Source organism: Sceloporus undulatus, chromosome 6 (assembly GCF_019175285.1).
Source record: "Sceloporus undulatus isolate JIND9_A2432 ecotype Alabama chromosome 6, SceUnd_v1.1, whole genome shotgun sequence".
Classification (NCBI taxonomy): domain Eukaryota; kingdom Metazoa; phylum Chordata; class Lepidosauria; order Squamata; family Phrynosomatidae; genus Sceloporus; species Sceloporus undulatus.
The window spans coordinates 120,026,227-120,049,517 of NC_056527.1; the positions used below are offsets into that span (position 1 = coordinate 120,026,227).

A 23,291-nucleotide genomic window follows, 5' to 3' on the forward strand; every position below is an offset into this window, starting at 1 on the left:
GGCTGTCTGATGCCTGGCTGCCGCCGCCGCCGCTCCTCCTCCTCCTCCTCCTCCTCCAGCCACTGCGGCTCAGAGCAGGTGCCAAACTGTCACACTGCACCTTTGGCTCACTTTAGTACACACAAAATGGATGAGTGCCAGCCTGGTGCAGGGCTACAAATCTGGGAGCCCAGGGTTCAGATGCCCCCACTTGGCCATGCTCTCGGCCTCAGACAAACCCCCTCTGAGCAAACCTTGCCCATGATAGGATCACTGTAAACCAGAAACCACTTGAAGGCACGCAATGACAACAACAAAACGCACACAAGCAGTTTAAAAACAAAGTGCCAGCATTTTCTGAGGCTGAGGTCAAGCGGAAGAGTCAAGAGCGGGGAAGGATGCTGCTGAAATCTGTGTTCTGGAACCAGGGGTTCCCCGTGGGCCACTTGGGAGCCACCTGGACTCCTTGCCCCATTCGGGGTGCCCCAGGAAAAGGCTCCCTGGCTCCAGAGGAGGAGAGGGATGGGAGTCTGCAAAGGCAAGGCGCTGGACTCGTGGGCAGTGGAAGTACGCAAAGTATTGGCAGCCATAGTTTAGTGTTTGCAGTTCATTGGCTGAAAAAATAGGAACCGTTCCTGGGTGAGGTGTATGCAGGTGACGCAGGGATCAAATCATGCTCTTCTTCAAACTGAAGGACATCAAGTGGAGTCACTTCTGGGGCTGGGCTTGGTTTATTAAGTTTTCATTCAGGAATACCTCCCCAGAGATCAGTGGCGGATCCCAGGAGACTGAAGTCTTCCCTGCTAGATTATCAAGCTTTTCTGATGCGCAGACCCTGGGCTCCCTGTCCTCTGCCAAAGCCCTTCTTCGCAGCTCCAAGGGCCCCTTCTCTGTGCTGCCTCCACATTGAGCTGCCCTGAGATGTGCTGGAAGGGCCAGGGACCACTTGGGTGGCGCAGGGGCCCCGGTTGCCCGTTCCTGGCGCTTGCTTGCCTCCTTGGCCCACTGCCTCTGCTGCTGGCTTCTTGTGGGCTGCGTCAAGGTCGCTGGCGGCCGCAGATCGGACGTCACGGGCTCATTTTTAATATGCCGGAGCAATCCGTTTGGTAGCTATAACTCCCTGGCTTCTCCCCTTGGCAAGGCAGACAGTACATTTATAGACATAGGTTGTATTTTGGCTGAAACGCAGCAGGAAAGGCATTGGGAAGAAGGTTGTCCTGAAAGTGCCCCTTTGGGCGCGTTGCTGGGGATGGTCTTCGGGTGGGAAGAGGCCAGAGAGGTTTGTCCAGAAGGTTTGCACCAGGGCCGGAGGGTGACCCTTGGCCCCTCACTGGCCTCCCGCCCTCTGTGGGGCTGTGGCTGGGCACACTGCCTGGCACCCGCGTGGGATCGGTGCCGGTGGGGAGGCCGGGGCCCTTGATGGCGCTGAGGCACTGCTTGGGGGGCGCTGGGGCTCTCCCCAGTTATCCCCAGAAGGGAAGCACCACGCGTTTTCAAAGGGCTGCCTTGTGCCTTTGGTGACTTGGTGGGGTCCCCCCCCCCCTTTGTCTAAAGGTTGAGAGCCTTTGATATTTAAGCATACTTTGTTTAAACAGAAGGTGCTTGTGTGGCTCAGAAGCCGAGAGAAGGGGGCTGGCTGTTCAGGGGGGAGTGCCAGCCCCGCGGGGCTGTTGGCATGATCTGCCAGCCGGCGCTCTTTCGCAATGTTTGCCCTCCAGAAAGCAAACATGGCCAGCGGGGCCTGGTGGCTCTGGGGCTGCTTCCCGAGGGCCAGCCTTTGGCCCCACCGATGTCGGGGCCGGGCCTGCTTTCATTTGGGGCCCTGGCGGGTCTGAGGTGGGCTTCCATCCCTTGGAGAGTTTCCTGAGAAGAAGAGTGGTCCCGAGATCCAGGGAGGAGGAGGGCAGCCAGGCCCACAGGGCCAGGGCCAGAGGAGGCAGTCCTCGGGGCAGCCCTTGGGAAGAGGCTGGGACTGTGAAGCCCTTCGGGGCCTGGGGCTCTCCTGGGTGGCCACCCCCCCCCCCACCACCATTTGCGACGTTTAACAGCTTCTTTCCCGCCTGAAGAAGCCAGTGGAGCCCTGGGGGTCTGCATGGTGTGCTTTGTGCTTTGGAGTTGCCCCCAAAAGGCATGGCTCCTTGTGGACTTTGTCACGGGCATCATGGAGCATAAGGGCCCCGGAAGCCTCCCAAGTGCCCTTGGGCAGGAGGTGCCACTCCCTCGGCCTCAGAGGGAGGCAAAGGCAGCCCTCCTCCACCAGCCCTTCTCTCCCTTCCATTCAAGCCCTGGGCCCCCCTCTCCCCCGAGGGCCACCCGAGGGCCTTTCCACGGCCTCCTCTGCGGGGAAAGAGGACGAGGGGCCTCCGAGGCTGGGAGCATGCTGCTGGGCCGGAGGCTGCCCTCCCTCCTTCCCTTCGCGGGGGGGGGGGGGGGGCGGGGCGGCCTTTCCCAGGGGCCAAAGCCTGCCTCCCTCCCCCTCTGGGCCGCTTTCCTCGGCTGGAGGACCAAGGCCCAGCCCCCGCCGTCCTCCTTCGAGGCCCCTTGGCCGCCAGAGGAGGGAGGGGCTGCCCCACAGTCCCCTTCCCCGAGGGACCCAGGGAAGGAGGCTGCTGCCCTCGGAGCCTGTCCTGCCTGGCCCCGGCCTTGGCTTGGGAGGCCAGGAGGACCCTTGAGGCCCGGCCTTGGCTCAGAGCCCTTGGCCGAGGCTGGCGCTCGGAGGGGCTCTCCTGGGGGCAGCCGAGGCCCCGGACGGAGGCCAAGGCCCCGAGGGCAGCGCCGCCCCTTGTTTGCCTTCTGCGGGGCGGAGGAGGACGGGCGAAGGGCCCAAGGTCCACGGGCCCCACGAAGCAGGCTCCCCCCCCCCGAAGCCCATGGGGCGCAGTGGGGCAGCCCCCGGGAGGAGGAGGAGGTGGAGCCCTTCGGGGAGAGGGCCTTCCTTTCAGGGGCCAGGGCTCGGCCCGGTGGGTCAGCCGGGAGGCCTGGGGCAGAGGGGGCTGCAGCCTCGCCCCTCCCTCCCTCCTGGTCCCGCCCCTCCACCACCAGCACCACCACGACGGCGGCGGCCCCATCACCATCCTCATCCCCCGGGAGGGAGAGCGAAGCCAAGGGCGCCGCGGCCATGGACCCTCGGGGCTCTAGTCTGGCGGAGGAAGGCCCCCGGGGCCCAGCCAGCAGGGAGCAGCCCCACCAGCGGTAAGGCCCCCGCCGGGGCTGCAGGTTGGGAGGAGGCCGGCCGAGGCCCTGGAGGCAGAGCCCCTTCACCCTCCTCCTCTTCCTCAGGATCTTCGTCAACCGGAGCCTGGCGCTGGAGAAGATCAGCTGCTTCGGCTTCGACATGGACTACACTCTGGCCAGTGAGAGAGGGAAGGGCCCCCAGGGGCCCCCGGGCCCTTGGGGCAGGCTGCCTTGCCTTGCCTTGGGGGGCTCCTAAGGCTCTGCTCCTTCCCCAAGCAGTGCCCCCCCGCCCCATCCTTTGGGCCCAGAAGCAAAGGCCACGGAGGGGAGGCACTTTGGGGGAGCCCCACAGCAGCCCAGAAGGGAGCTGCTCCTTGGTGGGACCAGAGACCCAGGGGCGGGGGGTGGGCCCCTATTTTGGAGCCAGGGGCAGAATCCCCCTGCCCCCGCCCCACACGACTGCCCCTCTCACCGCAGCCCCCCCCCCAAATCCCCAGGGACCTTCTTCCCCTTTGGCTAAAGCAGTGGCAGGCAGGGAGGGGCCGAAGGCAGGCGGGGGGGGGGTTGCAAGCTTTGGGGGACCCCTCCTGTCTCTGGCCCCAGAGCTCCCAAATGTGTGTGTGTCTCGGCCTTTCCCCTTCCTCCTTCTGATGGAAACCACAAAGAGTCCAAGGCATATCCTTCTGCTGAAACCTGTATTTCTGTACGCACCCCTCCTTGCCCTCCTGGGCAGATGGCCAGCCACGCGATAAGCCACGCATCTACCCATTGGCCCCAATGTATCTGTCTATGTGTGTATGGCTAAAGGGCATTGTGGGAAGGGGCCGCTGCACTGACGAGGTCTCTGCCCCCCCTCCCCCCCGCAGTGTACAAGTCCCCCGACTACGAGGAGCTGGCCTTTGAGCTGCTGCTGGAGCGCTTGGTCTCCATTGGCTACCCCCATGAGATCCTGGCCTACAAGTACGACCCAGCCTTCCCCACCAGGTAGGCAAGGGCCTTGGGTTGGCTGGCCGCAGAGGGCCAGGGCCAAGGCCATGGTGGGGTGAGGGATGCCCTGTGGGGATGTGAGGGGGGGGGGTCCCTGCAGCCTCTCAAGCCCCCTCCTCTCCTCAGGGGCCTGGTCTTTGATGCCCTTCAGGGGAACCTGCTGAAGGTGGACTCCCATGGGAACCTGCTGGTCTGTGCCCACGGCTTCCGCTTCCTGAAAGGGTCAGTACTGGTCAGGGGGTCTTCCTCCCCTGCCCCTTCCACCTGGCAGGAGGGTACCTCTGGAAGACCCCCAATGCATCCCCCCCACTGTTTGCAAAGAAATGCAGCACCCAGCAGGCATGGCAGGGCTGGCAAGTGAGTCCTCCCTGTTGCAAGGGCTGCTAGCTGATGCAGTCTGTTGCCTCTGGGCCCTCTGCTGTGGGGACGGGTGGGTGGAAGTGGCCAGCTGTTCTCCCTCGGTAAGTGGCCCTCCTTCTCCTGCCTGTGGCCCTCATGGCAGCTGTGGCCCTTGAGCATGTGGTCACCCCCCCTCGACTCTAGCACTGGCCCTGGGGTGGAAGCCGAAAGTCCTGGTCCAGCCCCACACTCTTTGGTTGACAATATCGAGGGGGGGTCACTCTTCTGTTCTCTCCACCTGCCCTGCTGCAAGCAGATCAGGCTGCTTCCCCAGTGGAACTTCTTCCTGGCCAGGAGCAGCAGCCCCAGGAGGGGAGGGGAGGGGAGGGGGCTGCCCTGGGAAGGGGCTCTCTTGCCTTGCAGAGGTAATGGTTTGCGCAGGAGTGCAGGCCCTCTGTGGGAGTATGTGTATGTGCTCCCCAGGGGCTTGGACTGAGAAAGGAGGGCCAGGCTGGTGGCCCCCTCCCATTCCTCTGGGGCATTGCCTCAGCCCATGATGTTGGCAGCTAGCACTGTGCCTGGCAAGCCCCCCCCCCCGCCATTGCTCCCATCCTGAGGGGTTCAGCTGCTTAGCTTTAGGCCCCAGGCAGTGGGTGGGGAGAGGGCATGGGGCGCTTTCCCGCCCTGTTGGGCCCTACAATTGGCAAGTGGCAGAGGGGCCAGAGCCCCATTGCAGGGGAGAGGGGTTGAGGGCTGCTTCTGGGCTGAGCCCCTCATTCTCCTCTGGAGGCCCTGACCCATCCCTGCTGCAGCATCACCAGAGAAGGAGGAGGAGGAGGCTGCTGCTGCTGGTTCTTCCTCTTGTGGGAGAGAGAAGGTGCTTTGGTAGGATTGGGTCTGGAAGGCTGCCCCAAGATGCCCCCTCCCCTTAAGGCATCGCTTCCCTACTTTCAGGGCTGAAATCAGGAATTCCTATCCAAACAAGTTCATCCAGAGGGATGACACAAAGCGATTCCATATTCTGAACACCCTGTTCAACCTCACAGGTACGCAGAAAGGGGAAAGGGAAGGGGGCCACCCCCCAAGCCATGCTGCCAAGACACTGCCCTCGCTGCACCCCTTCCTCCCCTTTGATTTCTGAAGGTGGCATGGAAAGCTAAGCAACACAAGGCGGTTCAGACCAAGCTGGATGGCCCCTGGGGGTGCCTTCCTAGTCTAGGATGTCATGATGCTATATTTCCCTTTTGCACATCAGGGCAGGGAGTGGAGCTGCCAGGTGATGTGGTCATAGCAAGGAGAGAGAGCCAGGAAGCGCATGCAGAGGGCCTTCCCATCCATTATCCCCTCTCCCCCCATTGATCGTGAGGAGAAGAGTTTGCAGCTCAGTGGTACAAAGGTCACCCCATTGCATTCCGCCCCCCCCCCAGGTCCCTAGACAGCTTCTCCCTCCCCCACTGCCCCATGGTCCCTCCACTCACTTCTTTATCTCTCCACCCCAGAGACCTACCTCTTTGCCTGCCTGGTGGATTTCTTCACCAACTGCCCCAGATATGTGAAGTGAGTGTGCCCCCTCCCCTTCCCCTTCCTGGGCAGATGGGGAGTGGGTGGCCTCAGAGTCTCAGCCTGGGTCCTCTGGCCCCACTGACCCCAGTCTCCTCTTCTTCTCCTGCCTATTGGTTACCCAGCTGTGAGACCGGCTACAAACACGGCAACCTCTTCATGTCCTTCCGCAGCATCTTCCAGGACGTCCGGGAAGCCATGGACCATGTCCATCTCTCTGTGAGGGCCGGGGGCAGGGCAGGCCCGTGGCTGGAGGGTGGGTGGGCCAGTCACTGACTGGGGGGTCTTTTGTCCCAGAATCCCCAGGACGAATGAGGGCGTCCCCAGCAGATACCTCTTCCTTGGGGTGACGCCAAGTGTTTGTGTAGGGCCTCTGGGGACAGGCCAAAAGGACATGCCCCCTCACCTCGCTACTGTGCACCGCTCTACACATGCATAGTATGGCGTGCAGCAGGGAGAGGGTGCACTCTGCAAGATGCCATCCCTCTTTTGGGGTGGCCTGCAACTCCTGTGAGCTTCTAGTGACACCACTGCTCCCGCCTTGCTTTGCCTTGCCTTGCCTTGTGGGGGTGATGGTGGTGAGTCCTTTTGGGGGTCTACCAGTGCCCCTCCCCACCCACTGCTCCTTTCCTCCGCAGGGCTGCCTGAAGAAGAAGACACTGCAGGATCTGGAGAAGTATGTGGTGAAAGATGTGAGTGAGGGGTTGGGGGCAGGAGGGGGAGCCCACTCCCTGCATGGCTCTTCTGCTGGACTGCAACTCCTAGCATTCTTCACTGGCTGGGAGCTGCTGGGACATGCAATGCAGCAACCTTTGGAGGGCCACCACACGGTTCCTTCCCGTTGCCTTGTGGGTCTTGGCTAGGCCACTGTGGGGCAAGGGAAAGGTGGGTGCTGGGGCCAGTTTTGGCTCTGGGTCCTGAGCAGCCCTCGGGGCCCCCTCTGCCCCACAGGCACGGATCCCACTGCTCCTGAGCCGCATGAAGGAGGCTGGCAAAGTCTTCCTGGCCACCAACAGTGACTACAACTACACAGATGTAAGTCAGCCTTCCGTCCCTCAACCCAAGCGGTGGGCATGTGTGACCCCTCAGAGCTGGAGGAGGAGGAGGCAGCCAGGGGAGTGACACCAGGGCCCTCCTTTCTAGGGGGGCTGCCCCAAGGATCACCCTGGAGGGCACAGGGGTTACCAAGTGGGCAAAGCCAGCCCTGTTCCCCTCCCCTGGTACCTTCCTTGGCTCAAAGGCCTTTGGGACCTCCTTGATTTTCTCTCTGCAGGCCATCATGACCTACTTGTTTGACTTCAGCAAAGAAGGGACAGTGAGTCCATGGGTTGTGTGCATGGGGGAGGGGGGGCTGTGGCCAGTGGGCTTCCTGAGACAAGCAAGCAGGGCAGTGGGCTCTGTGCTTGGACCAGAAGGGTGACCTGGGCACAGGCGATTGGGAGGCCGATGGGACTTATCACACTATACTCTTAAAGTGCTACTATTCCACTTTGACTCCTCTAACTGCCTCCTGTTGCATTCTGGGATTGGCAGTTTTAAGGAGGGGTATTTAGAATTCTCTGAGAGTCTAACTACTCCCCTCCTTAAAACTGCCAATCCAGAATGCAACAGGAGGCAGCTAGAGGAGTCAAAGTGGAATAGTAGCACTTTAAGAGTATAGTGTGATAAACATGAGAGACAGGCGGGTTGTATTGGTGGAAGAAGCTGAGCCTGGAACTGAGGGCTTCCACACCCCAGTTCCATTTTTCTGGCTGGGTTGGACTGACTGCCCCCCCCCCTTCGCAGGAGGATCCTGGCCTGCAGCGACCCTGGCGCTCCTATTTCGACCTCATCGTGGTGGACACTCGCAAGCCGCTCTTTTTTGCGGAGGGGACAGTCCTGCGCCAGGTCAACACTGTAAGTGTCAGGAGTGTGGTGTGTTTGTGTGTGTGTGTGTACAGAAAAACCCCTCTCCCTGATGAACTTGGAAACAGTGGGGAAGCCCAGTGGTCCCCGTGAAGTGCCCCTTGGGGCTTTCAGGAGCCGAGGGAGTGGCTGACAGCAGTGACCCCTCCCCACAACTGGGCAGGAGTGGGTGAGCGAATCACTGGGCATGAAGAGAGCTGCGGGTGTGGGGCTTTCTCTACCCATAGCTGTGCCTCTTTCCAGTTTCGGGGCCCATTGGCATGGGGCACTTCCTCGTCTGTGGCTGTGATGCTCTTCCAGGGCCTATTGCCAAGAGCGAAGCGCAGCATTTCTGAGGTCTGTTCAGGGTACTCCTCCTCTACCTACCCTGCTACCCGTCTTTGATTGCAGGACACAGGCAAGCTGCGGATTGGGACCTACACGGGACCTCTTCAGCACTGCACAGTCTACTCTGGAGGTAAGAAAACTGGCCTGGGCTCCCTCCCATCTAGCCTATGTGGGGTGGGCACATGACCCCTTGCAGGGTCTCTCGGTCTGTGAGCCAACAGGGCTGTCCTCCGGCGGCTGCTCCACTTTTCCTTCAGGCTCCTCGGACATGGTGTGTGACCTCCTGGGGGTGAAGGGGAAGGATATCCTCTACATCGGGGACCACATATTGGGGACATCCTCAAGTCCAAGAAGCGGCAGGGCTGGCGCACCTTCCTGGTGGTGCCAGAGTTGGCAAAGGAGCTGCAAGTCGGACCGAGAAAAGTGGTGAGAGCTGGAATGGAGGTTGGGTGGGACGACATAGTGGCTTCACCATCAGGGTTTCAGTTTCGAAAGTCCTCTGCCAGCAGGGCATCAGGTGGCACCTGGGCAGCCCTGGCTAAAGGCCCCAAGTCCTCCAATCCCCTGGCATCCTGGGGACTGGGCATTCTTGGTAGAGTCCAGATCATGGAGCGCCAGGGAGCTCAGCTAACCTACAGGTGTGTGTGTGTGTGTGGGGGGGAGATATGTTGGCACCCCTTTCTTATGGGCAGAGAAGGTGGCAGTGCCCCCCCTCAAAGGCTTCCTGATCTCTTCTTGCTTGCAGAACTCTTGAGGAGCTGCGGGCTGGATGTCTTCCTGGCTGATCTGTACCAGTGAGTGAGGCTGACTCCTGCCCACAAGGAGTCCCCATCCAGCCAGAGGGGAGGCAGCTGTGGGTTCATTGCAACCAGGGAACCAGCAGGAGTGGGAGGGTGGAGTTGGATGCCTTTGCTCTTACTGGTTTGCGCGTGGGCTTTGTCCAGCAGAGACCAAGGAGGACAGGGGCTCCCTTGTGCCCACCTCTGGCTGAAGGGTCCTGGGCCAAGCCCTTCACCGTCTCCAGTCACAGCTCTGAGCTTTTGGGGGGCTTTCTGGCTGGCGTGAAGGAGAAGGGGGTCAGCAACAACATCCTGGCACCCATCAATGCATAGGGGGCGAAGGTGGCTGGGTGGCATTGGCACAATCCTGTGGACTGAGCTCATGCTCTCCTCTGCTTCCCCCAGATACCTGGACAGTGGGAGCAACAGCGGCCAGACATCAGTGCCCTCAAGAAGCAGATCCGGTCGGTCCTCTCTACCTCTCCCCCCCCCCCCCCTGGTCTGGGATCTCCTTCTCCTCCTGGGCCCCCTCCCCTTGAACTCTGTGCCAGCCCCTCCAGGGGGCAATGGACATATCTGGGGGGCAGCCAGCTAAATGGACCCCTCCCTTTCTGGCAGAAAGTCACCCATGAGACGGACATGTGCTACGGCAAGATGGGCAGCCTCTTCCGCTGTGGCTCCCGCCAGACCCTCTTCGCCAGCCAGCTGACCCGCTATGCTGACCTCTATGCTGCCTCCTTCGTCAACTTCCTCTATTACCCTTTCAGCTACCTCTTCCGCGCACCCCCCACCCTGGTACACAGGCAAAGGCAAAGGCAAGGGGGTGGCCGGGGGGGGGGGGGGAGACCCTCTGGGCTGGGGCAAAAGGGGGGGGGCCCCCCCACCCCCCCCCCCCCCTCGCTGGGAAGAAGGCAGAGGCCAAGGGTTTCACAGGGTCCCTGGAGGGTGCTGTGCCCATCCTTTGCTCCCATGGGGAGCCTGGCGCCAACCTGTCTCTTCATCCATTCGCTTGCTTCCTCCCAGATGCCCCATGAGTCAACTGTGGAGCATGTGCGGCTGGACCTCACTGTGGGTGGCTTCCTTCCAGGGCACCAAGTCCAGCTGCAGGTGAGTCACAGTGGTGCCCCTTCTCCACCCCACACCCAGCCCCAGCCCCCCTTTGCCCCTGCTTTCCAAATGCTTCTTGCCCAAATGCCCGTGAGGACCAGGGACTGGGCTGAGTCCCAGGGAAGGGCGCCAGGTCGTCTTCCTTGCAGGGGAAAGTAAGTGGGTGATAAGAGGCAGGCAGCAATCTCCTGTGGGGTGAAAACAAGGCATTTTTGAAGAGGTGGCTGTAGGTTGGGGTTGAACTACGGAAATGGGGGAGGGGGATGATGGATACTGCAGCCTGTTTACACAGAATCCCACTTCCACCTGAAAGATTTCTTTTCCTGCAGGAACTCCAAAGCACTTGTCAAAAACCCAACATCTATGAGGAGATACAAGAGAACTAATTCATCACTACCATTCATTCCCCATGATACAGAAGGACACTCTTCAAATGGAGGATGATGGGGCTAGACCTCGGCTGCCTGGGGGTGAGGGAAGAGGTGGCAGCATAGACAAGGGACCTCCCTGCTTGCATCCCAGGCCAGGCCTCCCTTCTCAGGCACCAGTGGAAGGAGGGCCAGCCCAGCCAGCCCTTGTAGAGTAGTCCAAAGCCCACCGGTCACACGCCTTTCTGCAGGGGCTCCAGAAGCCTCTCCTCCCAAATGTGGAGCGGCTGAGAGGTGGTTCTGGGCCTGGAGTTGTGTTGGAGGGCATCTCTCCTCTCTGGGTACAGCAAAGGGGCGCCTCTGGTTCCACTGGGCCCCTGGGAACCCTGCCAGTGGAGCCAGGGGGTGCATGGTCAGCCCCCCCCCCCCCCAGCCAGAACTGAGGAGAGGGGGAAGGAGGGAAGCGGAAATGTCTGGGGGGGGAGTCAGCAAGGAGTAGGGTGCCACCCAGCTATCTGCTCAAAGCTTTCTCTCCTTTCCCAAACATCTCCCAAGAGGTCACCCCATGTGCCACGCTGAGCAGGGCATGTGTCCCAGTGCCAGCTAGGGCTTGGCTTTTGCCCTACCACTGAAGGAAGGGGACCAGGAGATGGGCCAGCTCTGCAGGACCCCAAAGGCAGCCTCCCCCTCCCCTGCTTGCTTTCTTCCCTGGCATCTACTTTCTGGCAGGACCCAGGGAGAGAAAGTGATGCTCCTCCCGTTCCCACAGGAACCGTGTCTCCATGAGTGTCGGGGTTCAGCCCCACCTTTCACTTGCCACCCCCCGCCCTCCCCCCAGGAGAAATTTCCCAAACCATCCACAGTAGGAAGGTTTTCTTCCTTGCTGAAACAGAAATAAAGATGGCCATGTTCCAAAATGGGATTTATAGAATAATTATATGGTTCCAGTCTATGTACACAGGAGGAAAAAAATGTGCTTGGGAAAACAAGCGCACAGGGGCCCCTCCTCAGGGTGGCAACACTTTCATCGTGGCCATTTGGCTGGGGTGGCAAGTCCAGTCAGAAAGCTGGCTACCTCCACTCTGCCAGGAAAAGCTTCATTGTTACGGAAGACGAACTGGCTCCTGTGGTCTGTAGCCATAATTTCCTCAAGGGAGGAAACCACGAGGTCATGGTCTTTCAGCATCTGTGGGTAGTTGGCAGTAGTGCTCTCTATGCGCAGGGAGCGCCTCACGGGGGTCAGGAGCCTCACCTCTGGCTGTGCGCTCTGCTCTTTTGCTCTGAAAGGCACCAAACAAAGGGGGACAGACCCAGCGTGAGAGAGACCCATCCCTTTCCACCTCTCCCTCTCACGTACGCACTACCCTTGTGCAAAGCCACTTGGGCTTCGTTTTTGAACCATTCTCCTGGGTTCCTCTGCACAGAAAACCTCAACTTCTTGGTCCAAAAGGGAGAATTTTGCTAGATGAAGACTCAGCTCAGATCAAGCCCTGCTCTGCCCATCTTTCTCCTGCCCTGCACTTACTTTCGCCTTTGCTGCTGACGCAACGGGGTCCTCTCTTCTCCTTCCACAAACCACTCAGAGCTGCCAGCAGCAGAACCAATGGCCCACTTCCTACTGAGGCCTGAGCACCTGGCACCACAGGAATTCAGAAAGCAGCCGAGGGGCACCAGAGAGGGAGCCGGCCCCTCCAGACCCTCCGCTCTCTCACTGGGAGGAAAGAGGGCCAAGAGTGGAACAGCAGGCGCGCGTCTCACCTGGGCAGCGGAAGGATCTGGAACTTGATGGCTGAGAGGGGCTGAGGCCAGGGCAGGCCTTCATGGCAGAAGCGCCGGGAAACAGCCCCTGCCTCTTCCTCTTCTGGGAGAACACTGGTGTGATCAGGTTGGGCTGCAGAGGCAGAAGGGAGAGCAGGAAGGGAAGTGCTTCTGGAAGACATCTGGCAGAGCGGAAAAGCCCCCAAAACCAACAAGTCAGAGGTTATTTCGTCTTGGGGTGGGGAGGCCTCAGCCGAAGCTCTGACTCACTCACCCCCAGCTGGCTCGCTGGCAGTCTTCAAAATACTTGAGATGGCATTCCGCAGCTCCTGCAGCGGCTGCAATAAGAGGGAGAAGTACAAGCTGGCACCTGGCAGCTCCAGGTGGGTGCAGCAGCTCCTGTGCTTCATTCCCACCCTTTTGCTGGGAAAACCTCACCACCTGAAGGGATGAAGTGAGGTGGAAAAGTTCCCTGTCCAGACAGCTGGCCTCAGGAGAGGAGATCCTTCATTTTCCTCTGTGTGTGTGTGTGTGTGTGTGTGTGAGAGAGAGAGAGAGAGAGAGAACAGGGTGCTGGGAGGATCCTGAGCCTTCGCTGCTTGCCAAGGACTACACCTTCTCCATGTGGCCCTCCCTGCACCAAGACACCATGCTGAGCCAGGACTGACCGCCCCACAGTCACATCTTGGGCACACGGGGCCTGCCAGAAAGGCTGCCACTCACCACAGCCCCAGCACGGACAGCCGCTTCGTAGAGCCTGCCACATCCAAAGGGCCTTGCTGTGCCTGTAGCTTTGCCTTGCAGATCCAGAACTGGGCAAACCTCTCCACTTTAGGGATGCGGGAGACCAGAGCAAGGAGCTCCTCCAGAGGAAAACCCTGAGGAAAGAGAGCAGGGAGGGAGTGGATGTGAAAGCCCAAGGGGTGAGGACACATGGGGCTTCCCGCGTTGGCTGCAAGATAGTGGCCACCAAAGAAGGACGGCCCATTGGGAAGGTCAGCCCCGCTCACCTGGACCCAGGGCCTGACTTTTTATGCCTCTCTCGCTCTCATTTTTGGCATAGTCCAAGGCTGCCCTGTTACTCACAGGGCTCACTCTCCTCTTGGTCCAATGCCAAAAAGCCACCCTGGTTCCCAGGACTCTCCATCTCCACCCTTCTCCTCACAATGCCACTATTTTGACTGGGACTGTGACATTGTCTCCCTCACATTGTTACTCTGGAGGAGCTATGGCACCTCTCAACCTGTCCAGTCTCCCAGGCCCTGCTGGGGTCCTTGGGAGAAGCTTCCTGTGTGCCAGGGACTGCAGGTGGCAACTGTCCCTTGTGCCTGGCACTAAGAAGACCCCTGCAGTGCTTTCAGAGGACACCACATGATGCTGAAACCCAAAGATGGCCTTGATGTTGGTGTGGCACAGATGCCCTTCTTCTGCCCTCCCCGCTCTGCCTGCGGTTGGAGGAACCTAGACTCCTCTGGGAGAGGAACAGGGCAAGGCAAACTGGTCTGCAGCACCCCTCCCTCCCTCCCTCCCTCCCTTTGTACCTGTTCTGACCCATAGCCCAGAAACCCCATGCACTGAGATAGACCCTCGCCCTGGTTGTGCCTACCTCTTCTGCCATTTTCCGGCACTCTGTCAAGGTGTGCGTGATCTCGCTGGCCACATGGAGCTGCTCCTTCCTCTCCTCCTCCATGAGACCCCTGAAAGAGTGGTTCAGGCTGGCCTTTCCACGCTTTAGGGGCTTCGCAGCAGAAAAGGCCATGGGGGGCCGCTTGTAGCATTTGCCTCGGGATGCCAGCCATGCCTCTAGAAGCTTCCTAAGGAGAGAAAGGCACATTGTCACCACAGTGTCTGCTCCTTCTGGATGCTTCTCATGGAAATGGGTCTGACCCTGACCTTTCCAGCGCACCCCAGAGACCCCACCTTTGGAAAGAAGGTCTTTGCAGAGGGGAATCCTGGGACAATTCTCCTGATGGAGAGGAGCCAGTGGGGATGCAACTTGGCAAAGGGCCACCCAGCTTTTGCCAACCGCAGGGGCTGCCATGGGCTCCGCTCTCCTTCCTGCCTCCCCAGAAGGCTCAGGGCAAGACAGCAGACCGGAGGGGCAAACGCGGCCTGCACTAGGCAGTACTTGCCTCCGATCCTGAGCAGAAGGGGTCTTGAGCGCTTGGCCTGGACCCACGGCCGCCTGCCTGGATTTCAGGGAGCCCCTTCTGCCTCTTGGGGGGCCCCCGCCCGGAGGGGCCGCATGGCCTGAAGAGACCGGGGGCCCTGGCTTTGCCCGGCGGGGCCTTGGCAGCTGCTCAAACCCTGGGCCGTGCTGCCTGCTCCCTGCTGTGCTCCTGCTCTGCGCTGTGGGGCGGCCCCTGGCAGGAGAGCCCTTTGGGGTCCTGGGCCGCCTCCCTCCCGGTTGCTGTTGCTGGGGCCGTCCTTTGGCAGGGCCCCCTGAGCCGCCCCTTGCCCAAGGGGCCCCTCTTCCGACCAGAAGACCACTGGAGACTCCAGATCATTGGGTCCTGCTGGGATCGGGGCCTTTGACGGCTGTTCTGGAGACGGCTGTGGGCCGGTTGGGTGCTGGGAAGGGCCCCACTGAGCCACGGGGGGCTGATTCCCTGGGTCTGGCCATGGTCTGTGGGGCAGGGGCCCGTGCCGGCTGTGCTTGGCTGCCCCTCTGGGCCCCGCTTCCCAGGGCCGGCCTGCCCTCCTTTGCAGGGCCCTGAGAGGCGGGCAGGGGGCCCAATGTGGCCGCCATCCTCTTCTGACCGGGGGCCACCCTGGCATTCTCTTACAGGCCTGCAGCCTGCTTCCTGCGATGGGCATGGCTGGGCCCCGTGGCCCCTTCCCGCTGGCCAGGCTTCCCGGAGGGTCCTCTGCTGCCGGGCCTTCCAGGGGGGCCTTTGGGGGCTCCAGGGGCGTTCTTCTGGCCCTTGCTGTCAGTGCAGGGAGCGGGGCCTGAGGGGGTCTGCGCTGGAGGTCCCATCGTCCCCCGGCCGAGGGCTGCTCCTGGTCCGGTGCTTGCTGAGTCCGGTGGCCGGCTGGCCCTCTCCTTCAACGGGGCCCTGAAGGACGACAGAGACATATGGGCTGCATTCACACTGGAGAAATAACCCGGTTTTGCACCGCTTTCACTCTTTCCTGGCTCAAGGCTATGGAATTCTGGGAGTTGGAGTATGATCCGCTCTGGGCCCACAACAAACTCCAACTCCCAGAATTCCATAGCCTTGCGCCTCGTTCCCAGCTCACCTTCCTCTCTTGGCGGCCAGATACTCCTCCAGCATCCGCCTCCTGCTCCTCCGATCCGCCGCAAGAGAGGCGCCCGGGGGAGCGGGGCAGGGACCGCCGCCCCCATCGCCCGCTCTCTGCACATGCCCCGGGGCGCCCTCGCCGCGCTCTCCGCCTCTTCGCAGCCATCCTTCACAGGCCGCCATGGCAGCCGAGGCGCCGTTGGCCACGCCCACACCTTGTTCGAAAGGGCCAATCGGGGGCCCGGGGGCGTGGCCAGACGGGGAGGGAGCGGGGGCCGACGGGAGCCGTAGTCCGTTGGCGGAGTCACGTGGGGAGGCCTCGGGGCGGGGGCGGGGCTGTAGCTCCTCCCCCAGGGACCCCGAGGGAGAGGTGAGACCAGGCCAAGGCCTTTGGGGTCACAGGGGCAGAAGAGGGGCTCCCTTCCCAGTTGGCACTCACTCACTCGCTCGCTCAGCTGCGTTTGTCAATTCATCCTTTATTCTTTCGTTCAGGCGATTAAGTTATCAATAAATACTGGCATTAAATATCAACAGACATCAATAAATAACAAGGACAGTTCTGCCAGGGCTCCTCCATCAGGGCCTGGCCAGAGGAGCCTGGCCAGTCTCTCAGTCTCAGAGGCCTCTGCCTCTCCTTCCCTGGCTGTTGGCAGCGCCAGGCGCTTCTGCCCCTTCAGCCGAGGAGGAAGGTCGGGGGCCGGGGCCATGGGCAGCCCCCCAGAGGCCTAGTCCGTCAGGTCGTAGTCCACGATGAGGGCCTGGCCGGTGCGGTTGGTGAGGCCCACAGCCTGGTTGCTCCGCTGGGAGGTGCAGATGAACCAGTCGGGGAAGGCGGCCGACTCGAAGCGCGTGTGTCCCCCGCGGGAGAGGCGGAAGAAGAGGAAGCGGCCCAGCGCAGAGGGGTCCAGGTTGCCTTGGAGGGAGGCCTCCTGCAAGGGACGAAGCCAGGCACGCCGGGGTCAGCGGCGCTCTCCCTGTGGGGCAGGCCTGCCACTGACCTTCCCTCTCCCATCGGCCAAGCCCAGGCGCCCCAAGGGACCCTTGGAGCCAGGCAGCCACGTGGGGCCATGTGCCTGAAGCACCCTCTTCCTGCTTCGGAAAGGAAATGGGCCCAACCTCTTCCCACTTCCCCAGCCCTGGTTTCCGAATTGCCTGCTCTTTTTCTGGAAGACCCCAGCAGCCCTTCTCATCTCCAGGGATGGTCAGACGGGCTGGATCCTTTCTTGCTTCCAAGGTGACGGTGCAGAGGAGCCAAAGGTGGCCCCAAACCAGCCCCTCCAGAGCCCCCTCCCAGCTAAACAAGAGGCCCTGGCGCTTTGCCCCACTGCAGCCACCCTCGTGTCCTTCCAAGAGCTCAGCAGCACAAAGGGCATTGGAAGAACAGGCTCCGCGTGGCAGAGGAAGGCTGCAGGGGCCCTGGCACCTCTTTTGGGGAGGGATTCCTCACCAGCCATCCACCACCCAAAAAGTGGTGGGTGCTCCGTGGGGCGTCCCAAGCGTTCGTATGCGGGGGTCCCCTCGGCTTCCCTGGAGCCTCATTTTGAAACAAGGCCAGAGAAGGTGGCTCACCTCCAGCTGCAGGACAGGCTGGCCCCCCTTCAGCACACAAGACAAGTAGAGCTTCTTCCCCTTGATGTTCAGGGCAACGGGGGTCTTGTCAGTGCCTGCCTCCCTCTTGGGCCGGTAGACGGACATCTTTAGCCTCACTGCAAGAGATGGGGAAGGAAGGGAGGTCAGTCACAGACTGGAGGGAGCCGTTCCCTCTCCAGGTGGCCAGGGCCAGGGGTCCTTTCCCACTGCACAGCCATAGCGCCATGGTCCCCTCCTCTGGAACCCTGGGCTTTGTAGTCCATTGGGCCCCTTGTACTCTGGCTGAGGATTCTCAGTGCCCCTGCCTGGACTGCATTTCCCAGGATTCCATAGGATGGAGCCATGACAATTAGAGCCTTATCACATGACAAAAGAAAGTCAAGGGGCAGCGAGAGAGGGGGGGGGGAAACGGCCTTCGTCTTGTTTCTCTGCATGCAGTTGAAGCACTTCTGTCCTCTTCCTGGTTGTAAAAGCGTGCCTTTTGTTGCACTGGAAATGTCCCTTTGGCAAAAGGCTCACTTTTACCCCCGTCTCCCTCTGGAAGGAGAAGCAAGGAGAAAGCCGCTTCTCTTTCCCACTGCACCCTACTTCTTTTGCCATGAGAAAAGGCAATGGCTCCATAGAGCAAATGGCAGGCTGGCCCTCTTTTGTGTGGGCTGGGACTGGCCCATGAGAGAGGGGCCCCGGGCCCTTGGGCATTACCTGCATGGCTGATGTTGGGCCCCTGGAGGTGGAGGGCCACCAGCTCCGTTGGTGCCTCTTGCAGGACGAGGGACTTCTGGGCAATGTCCTGGATGCCACAGCAGACGTCCTCCGAGAACTGGTAGGCGGAGTGGGCTGCGTGCGTAATGCCACAGGTGTTAAAGTCGACGGGTTCTGAAGAAGACAAATAAACTCCGGGGTGAGGTCTATTCTTGAGGGAAAGGGCAGGCGGTCTCTTCCCCCATTTCCCCATGGAAGCTGGACCCTCTCACTCAGAAAACCTATTTGGTAAATGATGGAGGGGAGGAAGAACAGGATGAAGAAGATGATGGTGGTGGCTGCCTCCTCCTCCCTGAGTCCTCTTCTACCCAAGGGCTCTGGGCATCTCTCTGTTCCCCAACTAAAGCCTCCTGGAGCCCTAAAGGTCCTCCTGGAGCCCCCTGGTCGGGGTGGGGAGATGGGGCAGTGAAATGACCACTCTAAGGGGGGGCTCTACTTGCCTCACACTGGCACTTTGAATGTCCGTCCTTCTCTGCAAGGCTGTTTACGCTGCTTGCATTTGGATGGGCTGAAGGAGAGCCTTTCTCCCAGTGTTTTCCAGGTTGAAACTACCAGGCTACCAGGAGAAAGGATGGATGGATGGACGGACGGATGGGAGCCCCATGGAGCTTTCCCCCATGATGACAATATGCAGGGTGGTATCATGCCGCTGCCACTGCTGCTCCTGTGTGTGTGTGGGGCAGCATTTGCACCTGGGCATGGATTGCTCCTGCACACTAAGATTTGCTGCCAGAGTGAGTGCGATCGTGGGAAAGCGTCAGTCGGCACAGTGCTTGTGCTTGGTCCATCCGTAATGGAAGGACACCAATTGGGAGAGCAGGCTTTGTGCTTCCTTGGTTACAGAAAAAGCTGGGCGAGGCCTTTTCCGCGTTTGGCTGGTGCGCCGTACTCTACCTAAGACGGTGCTTAAGATGTCCATCAGGTCTTCATCACTGAAAAGCCTGGCTGCTGAGTTCTTCCTCATCCTCCCGATGGCAACCACAAGGACCGCAGCCTTCTGGAAGCCCTTGGCCGAAACGCTCTTGCTGATCTTGACCTGGATGTCCAGCTCGCAGGCCTCAGGAGGGTGACAGGCGGGGTGGCTCCGCTCTTCGGGGAAGGGATCCTGTGGGCAGAACAGGAACTGGCTGAGGCTCTCTGATAAGCCCCGGAGCTCCTCTTGGACAGCCGTCCCCCACACTGGGCTCCCTCAGGAAAGCCCGCTCGGGTCCAGGTGGGTTTTGCCAGCCCTGGCCAGTGGGTCTTGCGTCAATACTGGGGGATCCCTTGGGGGTCCGCTCCCCCAGGGAGCCCTTTGTCTTAGAGGCCAGGAGGAGGAACTCCTTCCCCAAGGACCCAGCCCTCTAACCGCCAGTAATAATAATAATAATAATAATAATAATAATAATAAATATTTATTTGTATCCTCTTTGGTGCTCACTTGCCGGCACAGGCGCTGTGCCAGCCTCCCACCAAGAGGAGCCCTGCCGGTCGCTTTTGAGGGAAAAGAGTGAGGTGGAGGGGTCTCACCTTGCTGGAGCCGGTATGGTCCCCTGCGTAGAATTCGATCTCGTTCATGCTGCAACCAAGAAGCAAGAGGAGCAACAGTCAGGAAGGGAGGCCAGAGGAGGACTCAGGCGGCTGCAGGAGGGCCGTCCAGAGAGCTCTTTTGCCACACTGGCAGCCACATGGCACACTGGCAGCAGGGCATTTCCAAATAATGGACGTCAGCTCCTTCAAGGTAGGAACAGCTGGAAGTGAGTGTTGCTTACAAGTGGGCAAATTTAGTAAAGGAATGCCAACATGCTAGTTTGTGTCAGAAGGCTCTATTCCCTAAGAATGGGCAAACTGACTCCCCTCCATCCTATAACCACAGGCTGCCATGGGTGGGAGCTGCAGCCAAATATCTGGGGGAGGGGGGCACCAGGCCTTGGCTGGCATGCGGATGGCTCCATTTCCTGCAGGAGGGGGATCTGTGCCCAAAGAGCCATGCCTCAGCCCCCCTCCTGTTCCAATTCATGGGCCCCTTCAACAGGGGCAGCCCCTGGAGAGGGTTCAGAAGGTCCTCTTAGTGCAAAAGGCAGCAGTACTTTGTGCTTAAAAATGAGCTTAGGTACAAAAGAGTGCTACAAGAAGGAATGGTAATGGCAACAAACTACTTTTGGTAGGTTTGCCATGAGAAACCTGATGAGTTACTTTTAATAAAGCAGCTTCCTAAGATCCAAGCACCTTCTCGATCCACTTTTCCAGGAGGGCTGAGACCCAGCAAGTCCCACCCCAGACATGCCCCCCAAAAGGGAATCAGGGGATAGTGGGATCAGTGACTCTGGAGAGCTGTTGACAAAAGCTCCGGTCCTGTTCCCTTCCTGGGCAGGCTGTTCAGACAACCGCTGGCATTTCTGTTCCGCATCCAGCCTGAGAGCTGGGCCGAGGTGGACCTGGGCTCCCTGCCAACTGAGAGGCCATGTTGGGAGGGTCTGTGCAGAAGAGTGTGGCAGCCCACAGGGGACGTGGGCAGGGGTCCGTGCCCCTTGGCTTACCTGCAGAAGTCCATCGTCTCATCTTGGCACTCGGGGACCCTCGCCATGGCTTTCTCCTTGGCTGGGAAGCAAAATACGGAAAGGGGCGTCAGGCAAACGAGATTTCCCAGCCGTTCCCTCCTGCGAGGTGAGGACAGCCAGCCTGAGAGAACTGGCTCTGACTCCCAGTCAGTAAGGCAGTGGGTCTAGGCCAGGTTTTGATAGCTTCCAAGGGACTATCCAAGGTGCTGAACCTATTTTGAGGAGAAGGATCCATGCCTTGGATAGCTCTTTAAAGCGTGGGGTGGAGAAATGAAAGAAGCTGGTCAAGGAAGCCTTGCAGAAGTAAACCAAAACATTTTGGAGTTTTAGAGACCACTTGATGGCTTCTTCCAGAATGTGTCCAGGGATGACTTTGTCTTTTCTTATGATTTCTGTTTTGGCAGCTAAGCCCATTGAGCGACACTTTTTAAAATACAGTTTGGTCTCTCCTTCCTTCTCTGTTTTGCTGTTCCTCCCAGCTCAGGGCAGGCAGAAAAAGGCCTTTTAAGAAGGAACCTCTTCCTCGGGGGCATTGTTAACGGAGGCGTGCTTGGATGGGTTTGGTCAGCAAAGCCCCTGGGCCCTTAGTGGGCCTCCAGTTCCTGGCTCAAAGGAGGCCCTCACTCCAAGCGGCTCAGACCAAGCCACTCTTGTCCATTAGTGGGAGGCGGAAGCGGAGGTCCCTTAGGCCCCAAACATGGTGGCCCTCCCTCCGCTTCCATGGCCTTCTGAAAAAGAAGAGGGCTCTGAATCCTCTTTCCAAGGCAAGATTCCCTTCAAGTGGGACACTTGGCTACAGAATCGTGAACACGTCCTGGAGGTTTCACAGCAAAGCACTCAGCAAGATGCCTCTCTGTGGGTCCTCTAAATTAAGTCTTCTAGGGATGCTTGGCTAGAATTGAATAAGGCAGCCATACACCCAACTCTGCAAGTATGCAATGCACATGCACACCCTCCAACACCCACAATCCAGTGCAGATCTGTACCTTTTCTGAAGGGCTTGGCTTTCCAGGAAAGAGGCTTGTTCTCTGACCCCCAGGTTTGGTCCCCTCCTCGTCCTTGTTGGCGTCGGCGCAGATGGCCCCTGTGGTGCCCTTGGGACTCTTTTATGCATCCTGCGGCAGGCGGGGCATCGCCGCCATCACAACTTCCCTTTGGCACCTGCGGATTTCACAAGCCGTGAAAACACAGCCGCTTCCCCACTTAAAGAATGGGATGTGGTTGCGTTGCAGAACAGGCAGATTGTGAAAACACCAAATTTTTGTTGGTCATCAATCTGAAGCAGAAGTGAGTGAATCCCAGATGAAATGACCCTGGGGAAACTACTCCCCAAAATGGTGTGGGTTTGCTCTCTGGTGTAGCTGGGGTGGGTCCAGGAGGCACATTTTGGGAGCCCCCTGACTGGGGAGGAAGGAGGGCTGTGCCCTTTTTGGCTCTGGAAGTCCAGAGGAGCTTGGCATGCGAGGTAGTGGCACTGTCTAAGGGTATTATTAGTATTGTTATCATCACCCCATTTCCCCCCCCCCCCCAAATTGGGACTCTTGGGGTGCTCATAAGCCAGCCCTGGGTCTGTGCCAAGGGAATGCCTGGAACACTCTTCCAGAAAGCTCCCCCGATGCACTCTTCTGGGATGCTCCCCCAGCCCCCAGAGACACCCAGTGCTTTAGGGTCGCACAGGAAGCTCAGGGGCTGTCTCCTGAGATGATCTTTTTCCTCCAATGTTTTGGGGGCTTCTGCAAACCTTGGGTGCCCCCTGCTCCCTTTGGGCTTTCTTGGCACTCAGAAAAGAAGCCGAATGTGCCATTGGAGGGAGAGAGGAAGTTGGAAGTTAGCAAAACCTCCATTGCGAATCAAGATGAATGAGGGGCACCTCTTTTCTGTGGTGGGTGGCAGTGATGGTGATGATGACGATGATGACGGTGATGGTGATGATGATTGCTATGCTTCTTCAATGACTCTATAGGGGCCAACAATATCTTGCATTTTTTTTCCTAAAGGAAAGCAAAAGGGGCGGTCTGCACCATTTTGAAAATGTTCTTCTTTAGTTTAATGGAATGCTTTGAAGAGGCTGAAGGAGGGAATCCTAAAGAGTTGGAAAGGACCCCCAAGGGCCATCTAGTTCAACCCCCTGCCATGCAGGAATACACAGGTAAGGCCCCCTTGAAAGATGCCCAGAAGGAATACTCCCCTGTCAAGGGCAATGCCCACCAGGCTTGTATTTTATGGGGCGAGGTGGGGCTGAGCCTCCCTAAGTGCCACCTTCTGGGAACTGCTGCCATGGGCTGCTTGATGCCATGCATGGAACTGGGAGAGTCTGCTGTTCCCAAAGTGGGAGCCCTGGCAGTGGGCAGTGCCACCAGGCCAGGAGTCAGGGAAGAGGCACCCTTGCACTGGCTAGAGGCTACCAGAAGCCCAGCCCAGCCCCTTCTGAATGGGGACCGTGAGTGTGTCTGTGGTGCCCTTGCGAACGATGGAGCTTCTGTTGATCCTCTTAACCTGCAACTCTTCCTGGGGGGGGGGGTAATCTCACAACTGGCACCCTGATCCTTCAGGCTGGGTGGGCAACTCCTCTGGCCTCTGACGGGTGGGAGGGCAGTGCCAGCAGTGGGTCTCAAGCATCTGCGTTTGCTCTTTTCACCCCACGGAAGAAGGGGCTGGCTTGGCTTTCCTGAATGAGCCATGTCCTTCGTGGAACGCAGGCCGCCTTCTAGCAAAATGGGAAGTGGGCACCAGGGGCCTCCCTGCGGCTCTGGGAAGATGGGGGGGATGGCAGGGCTCTGGGGCACACGGTCCTGGTCACCCAGCCACTGGCCGCAGCCCTGTGAGGCAAGAGGGATTTCTGGGCAGTGGCGTCATTGCCCACTTCCTGCCCCT

The 23,291-nt window shown here is 59.6% G+C and overlaps 3 protein-coding genes across 3 annotated transcripts; 1 reads left to right on the forward strand and 2 right to left on the reverse strand.

Annotated features, from left to right (window-relative positions):
• The first annotated feature begins 2,095 nt into the window (after nucleotides 1-2,095).
• NT5DC4 (5'-nucleotidase domain containing 4) lies at nucleotides 2,096-11,442 on the forward strand. Its single transcript, XM_042471568.1, is given in 20 exon segments — nucleotides 2,096-3,171; nucleotides 3,259-3,332; nucleotides 4,020-4,137; nucleotides 4,267-4,362; nucleotides 5,434-5,525; nucleotides 5,979-6,036; nucleotides 6,165-6,258; nucleotides 6,678-6,731; nucleotides 6,991-7,074; nucleotides 7,313-7,354; nucleotides 7,825-7,935; nucleotides 8,335-8,401; nucleotides 8,529-8,597; nucleotides 8,600-8,695; nucleotides 8,996-9,065; nucleotides 9,456-9,478; nucleotides 9,481-9,518; nucleotides 9,669-9,845; nucleotides 10,074-10,157; nucleotides 10,487-11,442. Coding segments are annotated over 20 exon segments (2,535 nt in total). The 5' UTR covers nucleotides 2,096-2,140; the 3' UTR covers nucleotides 10,544-11,442.
• Nucleotides 11,443-11,548: 106 nt separating this feature from the next.
• CKAP2L (cytoskeleton associated protein 2 like) lies at nucleotides 11,549-14,324 on the reverse strand. Its single transcript, XM_042473951.1, has 5 exons — nucleotides 13,890-14,324; nucleotides 13,007-13,161; nucleotides 12,558-12,712; nucleotides 12,284-12,416; nucleotides 11,549-11,805 (listed from the first exon to the last, which is right to left on the reverse strand). The coding sequence occupies exons 1-5, from the start codon at nucleotides 14,322-14,324 to the stop codon at nucleotides 11,550-11,552; spliced, it is 1,134 nt and encodes a 377-aa protein (XP_042329885.1). The 3' UTR covers nucleotide 11,549.
• A 1,663-nt stretch (nucleotides 14,325-15,987) lies between these two features.
• On the reverse strand, nucleotides 15,988-21,475 carry IL1B (interleukin 1 beta). The gene is made up of 7 exons (XM_042471566.1): nucleotides 21,404-21,475; nucleotides 20,397-20,457; nucleotides 19,387-19,435; nucleotides 18,772-18,982; nucleotides 17,818-17,991; nucleotides 17,095-17,231; nucleotides 15,988-16,454 (listed from the first exon to the last, which is right to left on the reverse strand). Exons 2-7 carry the CDS (start codon nucleotides 20,441-20,443, stop codon nucleotides 16,251-16,253), a joined length of 822 nt encoding a protein of 273 aa, XP_042327500.1. The 5' UTR covers nucleotides 20,444-20,457; nucleotides 21,404-21,475; the 3' UTR covers nucleotides 15,988-16,250.
• Nucleotides 21,476-23,291: the final 1,816 nt, after the last annotated feature.

Excerpts from the sequence above, each read along its gene's own strand:
- CKAP2L (XM_042473951.1), bottom strand. The coding sequence starts at position 14,324 with ATGGCAGCCCCTGCGGTTGGCAAAAGCTGGGTGGCCCTTTGCCAAGTT. Across the intron at positions 13,162-13,889 it reads GCCGGAAAATGGCAGAAGAG|GGTTTTCCTCTGGAGGAGCT; the intron begins GTAGGCACAACC and ends CTCTTTCCTCAG. Across the intron at positions 12,713-13,006 it reads CTGTCCGTGCTGGGGCTGTG|TCCCAGCAAAAGGGTGGGAA; the intron begins GTGAGTGGCAGC and ends GTGGTGAGGTTT.
- IL1B (XM_042471566.1), bottom strand. The coding sequence starts at position 20,443 with ATGGCGAGGGTCCCCGAGTGCCAAGATGAGACGATGGACTTCTGCAG. Across the intron at positions 19,436-20,396 it reads GAGACGATGGACTTCTGCAG|CATGAACGAGATCGAATTCT; the intron begins GTAAGCCAAGGG and ends TCTTGGTTGCAG. Across the intron at positions 18,983-19,386 it reads ACCATACCGGCTCCAGCAAG|GATCCCTTCCCCGAAGAGCG; the intron begins GTGAGACCCCTC and ends TTCTGCCCACAG.